Source organism: Melanostigma gelatinosum, assembly GCF_949748355.1.
Source record: "Melanostigma gelatinosum genome assembly, chromosome: 23".
In the NCBI taxonomy this organism is placed as follows: domain Eukaryota; kingdom Metazoa; phylum Chordata; class Actinopteri; order Perciformes; family Zoarcidae; genus Melanostigma; species Melanostigma gelatinosum.
In genome coordinates, this window is record NC_136656.1 from 11773109 (window position 1) to 11782715 (window position 9607).

At 44.5% G+C, this 9607-nt stretch overlaps 1 protein-coding gene across 1 annotated transcript; it reads left to right on the forward strand.

Moving 5' to 3' along the window:
- Nucleotides 1-1706: 1706 nt before the first annotated feature.
- On the forward strand, nucleotides 1707-4152 carry tmem256 (transmembrane protein 256). The gene is made up of 4 exons (XM_079295439.1): nucleotides 1707-1817; nucleotides 2277-2314; nucleotides 2976-3056; nucleotides 3593-4152. Exons 1-4 carry the CDS (start codon nucleotides 1736-1738, stop codon nucleotides 3734-3736), a joined length of 345 nt encoding a protein of 114 aa, XP_079151565.1. The 5' UTR covers nucleotides 1707-1735; the 3' UTR covers nucleotides 3737-4152.
- Nucleotides 4153-9607: the final 5455 nt, after the last annotated feature.

Consider the following 9607-nt stretch of genomic DNA (forward strand, 5'->3'; position numbering starts at 1 on the left):
TGTTGACTCTTGGAAGGAACCTCACGGCACACGGCTGCTGGGACGTGGAGATAATTTGCTGCTCGTCCGCGACAACAAGCTGTAAAGCCATAGTTCATTGTTGCCCTTGCTGTCCCATCTACCATGGGCCAGAATGAAAATGACCTGTGTGTGTGTGGGTGCGAGTGTGTGCACAGTAAGCAAGCATCCTTCTGCACACAACCCAACATGCGGAAAGGGCTCCACAGACATCATGCCAAGGGAAAGTCCACGCGCACGCTAACACAAGCACCCGCTGGCCACAGGTTTGGTTCGGGAGTTGATGATGAGGGCCTGCAACTCACGGGGCTTATTTTTAATTCGCTACATGGTAATTAAGATGTGTTAATTGTATGCATTGTGTTAACGCTGTGTCAAAGTCAGCTAAGGACGAGACTCGACGGAAACTGTGGTCTAGCGGCTCTCCGGTAATGCAGTGTGACCCTGAGTAATTTCAATATGATAATTGGAAGAAGTCCCCCACGCCCCCTCCACACACACACACACACACACACACACACACGCACACGCACACGCACACGCCAACTCTGGACAAACTTTGGCAGATTAGAAAGCGATACAGCACCCCCTTTTGGTGGGCTCTCTGCAGGGATCAGTGTGTTTTCATCAAAGGGGTTACATCAACATGAGTCCCCAACACCTCTGCAGAGAAAATCACCAGTGTTTAAATTGCAGTGATGGCCAAATTGCAAAGTGCTGGACACTAATGCACCGTCCGCACCGCTGAGCCTATCATTCAGTGTTATGTGGCAATTTGGTGCATACCCCGATGCTGAAAAAAAGCAGAACATTAAAGACCCTTTCTAAAGCCACGCAACCCCAGAGAAATTTATTATTCATACAAAAGCAGCACAAGAGTACAATTCAGCCCTGCCATGAATAATGCATTTCAGATGTGAAACCTTAAACAAAGCAAAGGTAAAAACAAATAAAAATAAAAGAAACTGTCGGATTTTCTTTTTCCATTTGAGAATAGAGGTGACTGAATAACAGTGAGTATGAGCTGACAGAATAACATTTTATTTTTACTTTCATCCTGGTTGCAGTGTATCCTGCAATATCAAATGAAAGCATTGAAAGTCGGAAGTGACCAGCCTATGTCCGAAGCCTGAGGTATCACTAGAGTGCTGAAGTGTCAGGTCTATTTGGTACAGTTATGACGTTTGCCAGTGGGCTGAAACTGGAGCATGGCATACGCCATTTTGGTTCAAGCCTCCACACGGATAACGGATGTGCCTGGCAGCCAGGAACCTTTGGCTCGAGCGCAGCATCGTCTCTCTGTGATGCCGCCTTCATGGACTCAGCGGAATGTCGTAATTAGCACAACATGCGGACGACTCACCAAAAGAAGTGGCGTGGTGCCAAATAAATTGTGGGTTTTGTGTTCTTTGTAGGCCGTCTAGTACATGCATTTCTTTTATTACTTGAAATTTTTTTTTTCTTTTTTTACTTGGAAATTAAATAAACAATTGAGACATGGAAATGTCCGTGAGCCGAATAATAGACTGAGAAATCCCACAATTGAGGTACATACAGAGAACGAGAAAGAGAAAGAGAAAGAGAAAGAGAGAGAGCGAGAGAGCCCAAGGACCATGTTCGTAATCCCTGATTTCAGAGTTAGGCATTTATCAGAGGACAGTGAAGGCACCATTTCCGTCAGTCTTCCGCTTGTCGGCTACACACGCGCCTGCGAAACATGACTGCGTCTGTTGTTGTCCGAAGGTTAGCGGCTCTGTCGGGGGCTTCTGCAGTGGCAGCAGGGGCATACGGGGCTCACGGTAGGAAGTCTACGTTAGCTTACAGTCCACACTCATGCACGAGTCTTTAAGTATCGTTACACAGTCCGGAAAACAAAGCCAAGTCAACGCTTACCGCTCCAGCCTCCGTCCCAAAAAATGCCAATTCAAGATTGTCTTCTGTACCGACGCAGCTGCGTGATGCAATAAGACCAAATACCGGCTGTGTTTATGTTTCTTTGGCTGATGATTCATTCGGCATCCAAAAGACACACCAAGCAGCGCGTTGTTTTAGTCAAATATACACTTTGTGTAATCAATGTGACCCGCTCCCATTGTGAGACATGGTGGAGGAAGGCTTACTTAAAGGCAAACGTGTGTCAAGGACTCCTGAATTGAGACACATTAAGTCACAGACCCCCCTTTCATAATATTTCGCTTTACGGACTTCCATCTGATAATATTTAATTGTCCTTTTCTCTTCCATATTTATTTCTTTAGGTTTCAAAAACAGCGACCCTGATGACTACCAGAGAGTGGTATGTATGTAGTAGGCCTACTGTGATCCCATATTGTGATATTATGTTATTTTTTTCCCAATACAGTTTCTACTTCAGAGATCATGATCTTGATTATGCAGTTAGACTTACTGTAGCAGTGTTGTTGTTTTTTTTACTCAAGTGCCTGTGAGTTTGGTTTCTTTCCCAATCATATTTATGTGGAAACTTTCTGAATGGCGAAAGACATTGAAAAGGGTTTTTTAAAATATCTCGTTTAGAATAGAGTCATTGAGTGATTACAATGATGCAATAGGTGGATGATAGTAACCAACTCCCCTTTTGCACTAGTAGCAACTCAAAGGGTAACTTCAACCTGGACCCTATTTCCCCACATTATTGTGTCATGTGACATGTAGCTGGAAGACAACGGTGTAAACGTGAGGGTTGTGAGAGTTTGGTGGCTGCCGTCTGCAGCGTTCTCCCGTAATACAATCAGTCAAATTCAATCAACAAAAACGTTGTCCCCGTTCGTCACTTTGACACAAAAAACAGAGGAAAATAAGGTTGGAAAACTACCTAAGTTACCCTTTAAATACTGTCTTGTAGTCCATTTACACTGTACAGTAGTAGCCCTGGGCTAGCTTTTCCAGGCACAATCTTTCTGAACCCTCTGTGTCTCTGTGTGTTTGTGTCTCTCCAGCTTTTTGAAACCGCCAACAAGTACCATTTCTACCACAGCCTGGCCCTGCTGGGTGCTGCCCACTCTGGCAAACCCGTTGTGGTGAGTATGCCAGCCTTTAATACCAACTCTCAGGGCTGGATGCACTTGAGTGTCCCTTTTTAAAAATGTAACGAGTGTGACGGTGTAATTCTGCCATTACCCGTCTGACCCGACTCCCCACTCAGAAAACCAGTCTCCGTTTAAGCCGTAACTACAACCCCGTGGCTAACAGCTGGCAAAGGAGCAGTGAAGTTGTCGTTAAGGATTTGTCTTGTGTGTCCTGGCTTCATCACATTGTGACAAATGGAATCCCCAGCACACGCCAAGTATGTGCAGTGTAAAGGTTATCTTTAAGATCCATTAACCACAAAAGATGTGATTGAAAATCAAGCCAGATTAGCTGTGATCCATGTGGGGGCCAAACCAACAGGATCTCTTGGCTGTCACATTGCCTCCAGGCTCGGCGTTTCCTGTGGGACATCATATACTTCCTTTCTCCAATTCAGAATGAGCTATTCTTACAGCCCCACTACTTCTGTCTAATAGTGTTCAGGTTCAGTTTGACGAGTCTCACATCTGTCTCCCCCTCAATACAGGCTGGTACGCTCCTGATAGCGGGCATGGGGATGTTCTGTGGCTCCCTGTACCACCAGGCCATGACGGGGGACCCTGGTCTTCGCAAGATGGCTCCCATGGGGGGCATGGCTATGATCGCCGGCTGGCTGGCCCTGATTCTCTGAGCCGCGACAGTTCACGTCCCTTCCACGGGACACGAAAGCTCTCAGGCTGTTAATGGACGAACTGGAGAGTTTGTGAGAGTTATGTCACCCGTCTGAACCACGCCCTGTCCCGGGTGGTGGGTGTCAGCGGGAGATAAAGTCACAACAGGATTATCACTCTCCTACCATTGCGTGAGTTAAAACCGATAGGCAAAATGAATAGAGCATGCCATAGCATTTTGACTGTCATGTCAACTGTCTACTGGGAATGAAACCGTATATCTTGTTGTTTCTTTGTTTTTACTATATTGCCCGCTACTGCAGTAAATGCAGTTTCTACATTTCTGTGCATTTCTACAGCGTAGGTACGGCAAATACAGTGAAGATGAAGAAATAAATGTGAAGTGTTTAAAAATGAAATAAATATTGTTTTCCTACATGTTGTTGGGTTGGCAAATGTTTCCACACTAGTGCAGTGCCCACTAAGGTGAAGTTGATCGGATGAACAGTTGTCAAAAACTTGAATGACATAATACATTCATACAGACAGAGACTCCTTCCCTTTTAGTTCGATGGATGAGTTTTTATTACGTTTCATTCATGGTCCCCAGAAGATGAACCCCACTAACATCTGCTTTCAGTCAGTGCCACCACAAGGTTGATTTAAGACTAAATACTTGCAAAACTTTGCTTTTAGTGCTTGTTAGCAGGCCAATACTCTAAAATGGGGACCATAGTAAGCGTATACCTGCTCAGCGTGCCGAGGTTCACCGTTTGATGCAGACTTAACCAGCTGCCCTTAGCATATGCAGACAGACAAAAGTTGGTACGACCCACACAGTCCTCTGCAGGCCACCTCCAGTGCTGATTTTGGGTACATCCATACATCAAAGCCTCCCGGGTGGGTTTACAGCTGTTGCAACACCGATATGCAAACTAATCCCGATTGACTGATGCCAATGCGAGTGGAACATGGCTCCACAGTGTGTGGTTTTCAGCAGACGGTGGATAAACTCAGGATTCACCACCTACAGCAGCCAATGTTAAATCATCTCTCTCGCAGTGACATGTCTTCACAGCCTCAAGCGTTTGATCCTCTTAAGTGTCGGGACACAAAGGAGTTCATTACCCATGGCCTCCCTTCAGCCGGGGCCGAGTTCCAACCACTCCGCATTCAAATTGAAAGTGAAATCCATTGAAACACTCATTTGCCTTCTTGATTGTATAGGCCCACCAATGGGGGACCTTTAGAAAATAGCTGGATAAATCTTCGGGTCAATTGCTCGGCACATGAGCCGAGGCTCTGCACAGAAGAGGAGGCGCTATTGACTCAACACATTGCCAATGTGCTCTCGATCACGACTCATAAAACCCTCATTCGAATTAAACAGCTATTGGGAAGCATTCTGCTATTCCGGGACCAAGCAATCGGGCGGCAGAGAAAGCTCCGACGCCCAGTCACATATGTCTGACTCACAACTTTCAAGTTCATGGGAGACACATGACTGAACGTTATCGGGTGCACAGCCTATTTAAAGTGCCAACGTCAAATCTTCAGCTACACGCGTTAAATACTCGAGGGTGAAAATCATGTGATTCTCTGACGAAGTCAGCGACACATTTTGACCAGTTTCACACTGCAAGTCTTATTTTAGGGCAATACATTTCTCTCCTGGCAGCTGACAGTCAGTGGATCCTGTTGCTGTTCAAATCCAGCTGGATCACGATGTTCCGCGTTCAATGTGTGATCACACGAGAGGAGGAGAAATAGAAAGTGAGACGCTTGTGTCTGCATTCATCTCCTTTACAGTAACTTTCAAAGCTATTCAGCCCTCTGTATAGTGCTTATCTTAGCATCGGCTTTTTTTCGACTCAGTTTACAGAGTGAAGTAGATTCAATGGGCTGTTGTTGATACGGACCCCCAGATAAAAAGACCCTCTAATTTCAAAGTGAGAAAACATCTCTACAAAATATTTGTTTCACCCTCTCTAAATGAGCAATTAGTATGTTGCTACATTCATTTCACCATCTATCCTCAGGATAGCCGTGCTAATCTATTGGGGGGAATGTAACGTAATTAAGTTCAGTATAGTGTGACGAAACAATCCCAACTCAAGATCCACTTAAGTAAATCCAAATCAAAACAGCTACCGAGCTCGCAATTAAAAGAATAACCAAAATCCTCAACAATAATTCAACATTTGACTTGTGTTGCGTTATGTGGGCTGTTTGTCCTCAAGCAGTTGCCAGACAACCACCACAGACCTCCGGAGGTTGCCTAGCCAAGAAATAGTCTCAAGCCAGATTGTCAAGTTGCAAATTATTGATTTAACTGTGTTCCAAGGGACGTTCTGCGACTTGGAAACCCCTGACTCTTGCTTTTTCGATCGGGTCTTCGCCGAGTTGCTTGGAGTGCAGACACGGCAGACTTCACGTCAATGTAGGAAAAGCACAGGTGTTAGTAATAACGTGAACGATGGCTGTGTGGTAGTGACCCAGTAGGCCATGACAGAATGAGAGTGAGCTAGCATGAACAGCAGAGGCCGCTTTTCCTTCTGTGATATATCTTTTAAAAAGGCCTATTGGCTGCACCTGCGATGATTTAGATGTGTGTCGTATTAACGGCGTGAATGATCAGTTTAAAAAACGGAAAACACATCAGATCCCGCTTGATTCCATGTTGTTTGTCACTGCATGTACCACACATTATGAAGCGGGATGGTCTGCACAAGCAAACCCACTGGCAGAGAGTCCGTCTGGGGCTTTGCCTCCGCATCCGTCTGCACTGTAGTCAGAGAAAGAAGGAGCACAGACACTATCGTTAATTATGCCTCCGGGAACTTCGCCTGCACTTCACAAGCTTTCCTGTCCTTTATTTCTCTTACACTGCACACGGATTCAATGATATCAGCTTCTTCCTTTGGGGGGCAACCGGCTCCTAGTTCCATTGATTTCTTGGTCGGAGTCTGTTTTGGTTGAAGATGAAGAGGACGGTTGTGTGAGAATCATCAGTCTTGAACGAGTAGGGTGATGGAGCGCGTTTAGGAGCCAACTGTGGAAAGGTGTGCTGCTCCAGATCCTCAACACCTGGAATGAAACACGTGACCTGGCCATCTTACATGATCAGCTACAGCTTCCTCCCTCTTATTCACACGGACCAGGGACACACACAAATATCTACCCAGGGACACACACACACACAGGCAATATACTAAAGTGCCGCGCCAAATCCTCTCTCAGGCATCAATCAGGCGGTGGCACCTCGCAACAGTGAAGCAGAATGTCTGTAATGGCCGTCCCGGTTTTTCAAAGCCACTTAAACGATGGTCAGCGCTAGCTCACCCTCAGATGGATTATTCCCTCACTTCAACGGACACTGAGGCCCCATCACCACTCCCCCCGGTTTCACGGCTTCACACTCAATTATTTCACTTCTGCGGCACAGCGGTGACAGCCACGCATCAGAGGAGCTCAGGGGACGACGCCAGGGAGCTGCCATTGTTACCGTATCACCGTAACCACTACCAGCAATGCAACGTCTGGGTGGCATTATCTAACCAGATGGGGGATGCTAGATGGCGGTCGTGGTTGGTGTTATGGTGTTTTTCTAACTTAGAGAATTCAGCAATGTGTGAGTTTCATCAGTCAGAGTGAGACATGTAGCACATCTCTTTACCGATATGTCATGTTTTATTATACATGTACCATCGGGCTGCGGATAGCAATCATTTTAGTACTGATCACCTTATGTTCGCTACGTCTACACAAGATGTACAATACTACTATTTTAGCAGTTGGTTTTTCAAAATATCAACTTGCTTATTTAACCGTTTATACTTAATTGATTTATGTGTGACATTGGTTGTCAATAAAACTGCTACTTTGGAATGTTTCTACCACTTAAATCTTCACAAAAAGACATCATCAGAATACTATTTTTGTTTCCGCAGAATGTTTGGGGGCGCTGTTTCACCACCTCATGGAAAACCTGACAACAGTTGGGAAACCTTTTAGGCGTTGTTGTTGTTGTTGTTGTGAGGATAATTTCTAACTGTTTGTTGTTGTGATACAATATATTGTGTGTTTAGAGTGCATGGAGAAATTAAAAGCCACCTGGAAGAAACGCTTTCAGCCCTGTTTAGAACAAGGGCTGGTGGTGAAATTCAGCCTTTTGTGGCTGGAATGAGTATTACAACGACAAAAGCCTTGATCCTGACAAAAACATTTTGAAAACAGATGGAAAAAAACAATGTTTTGCCAAAAGTAACTTTGTTTTCACCGAGCAAAACTTGTATTCACGTTGTTCTATAGTCATAAACACAGGAGAGAAAACAACCTGAGATCAGACGAAATAAATCACCAGAAATGTTTGCCTCTCTGTCCTCTCAGGGCTTCCATACCACCTCTCACAATTGATTGAATTCTTTTCCAGGTGTGAGCAGCTCCGCTGTTTCCTTGGTGCATTGCAGTGTAGCAGAATAGTGTGCATCAATGGCCCACTCAGGAATGATATGCATGCTTGGATTATACTTTATTTTGTCACTTTGGGGAACACACGGAAAACCTGCTTGGAATCAACATACAGTATGGATTTACAACATGGCATAAAAGTCTACAGCCATGCCAGCTAGTAAGATAGAAAGAATAAAGAATTGACTATTTGGCATTGATAAGACAAGATATGATAACATAATCCTTTATTAGTCCCACAGTGGGGACATTTGCAGGATTGCAGCAGCAGAGTGGATCGTGCAACAAGAGACGTCAGTAAAAACCCAAAACAGGAAAAATAAAAAGTCTAACGGTATAAATAAGTAAATCTCAAACAACAGAACAGTTGTATATATCTTGTTTTTATGCACATTTATTTGTAATATTTTGGAAATATACAATGAGTCAGTGAAAAGCTCATCCCCTGGTAAAGGCAGGATAGGTGAACATGCTTTTGAGATTCATTTCTTGCTTCCTGTTTGTGTGAAAGGCAAAAAAACCCGATATTCTGCTCATTTCCTTCCTGCTGCTCTTCCATCCTCCTTTCCCTATTTTCATTTCCTTTGCATCAGGGTATACCTCCTCTCTCACTTTTTAAATTCTTTTATCACTTTTCCTTCACCCATTTCGCTGAACAAGCACTGACTTGGAGTCCGAGATTGAATCCTCGTATATCAGACCATCACTTAACCGGACATATTTCCATCACATGCTGGCAATTTTAGCCTCATTTTACTTGCAAAGGAGACAATTTGTATGACAGCACCGATTCTAGACAGGGTTATATGTGGAGGAATGTCAATGTTTTTCCATTTCTGCCCTTTTCGGTTAAAAGAGGGCAAAGAAAGAGGCTGACTTGAAAGAGAGAGAGAGAGAGAGAGAGAGAGAGAGTCAGAGAGAAAGAGAGAGAGAGTCAGAGAGAAAGAGAGAGAGAGATTGCACTCATTTCTTTAGTGTCTCACTGTGAAGGCCGGGGTTGTACCTCTCATTTAGCAGAGGGGTAGTGTCACTCCCTGAACTTGCTCATTAAGTGCTGTTTGGTAAAGCATTACTTTGATAGATGTTTCACGTATACCACAAAATAGAACGATGAATCAGACACAGCGTGGCAACACACACACACACACACACACACACACACACAGCTCTTTCCTCAGAGAGCGAGGTGGCAGTGTGTGAGAAGTAATGATCCATCGTCAGGCGAGAGAGGTCTGACAGGTTATTCTGGACACTATCAATCCAAAGAAGCTCAGCAGTGAGGCAGGAAATGAATAACTTGGAGTGTAATGGAGGCTTATGCACGTCTCTTAAACAGCAATTGGTTTAGAGGGGAACAATTGTCAGAGGACACGAGAACAATGAAACGTTTCATTTCAAGAACTTTCAACTTCAGGTGATTC

Excerpts from the sequence above, each read along its gene's own strand:
- tmem256 (XM_079295439.1), top strand. The coding sequence starts at position 1,736 with ATGACTGCGTCTGTTGTTGTCCGAAGGTTAGCGGCTCTGTCGGGGGCT. Across the intron at positions 1,818-2,276 it reads AGGGGCATACGGGGCTCACG|GTTTCAAAAACAGCGACCCT; the intron begins GTAGGAAGTCTA and ends TTATTTCTTTAG. Across the intron at positions 2,315-2,975 it reads CTGATGACTACCAGAGAGTG|CTTTTTGAAACCGCCAACAA; the intron begins GTATGTATGTAG and ends GTGTCTCTCCAG.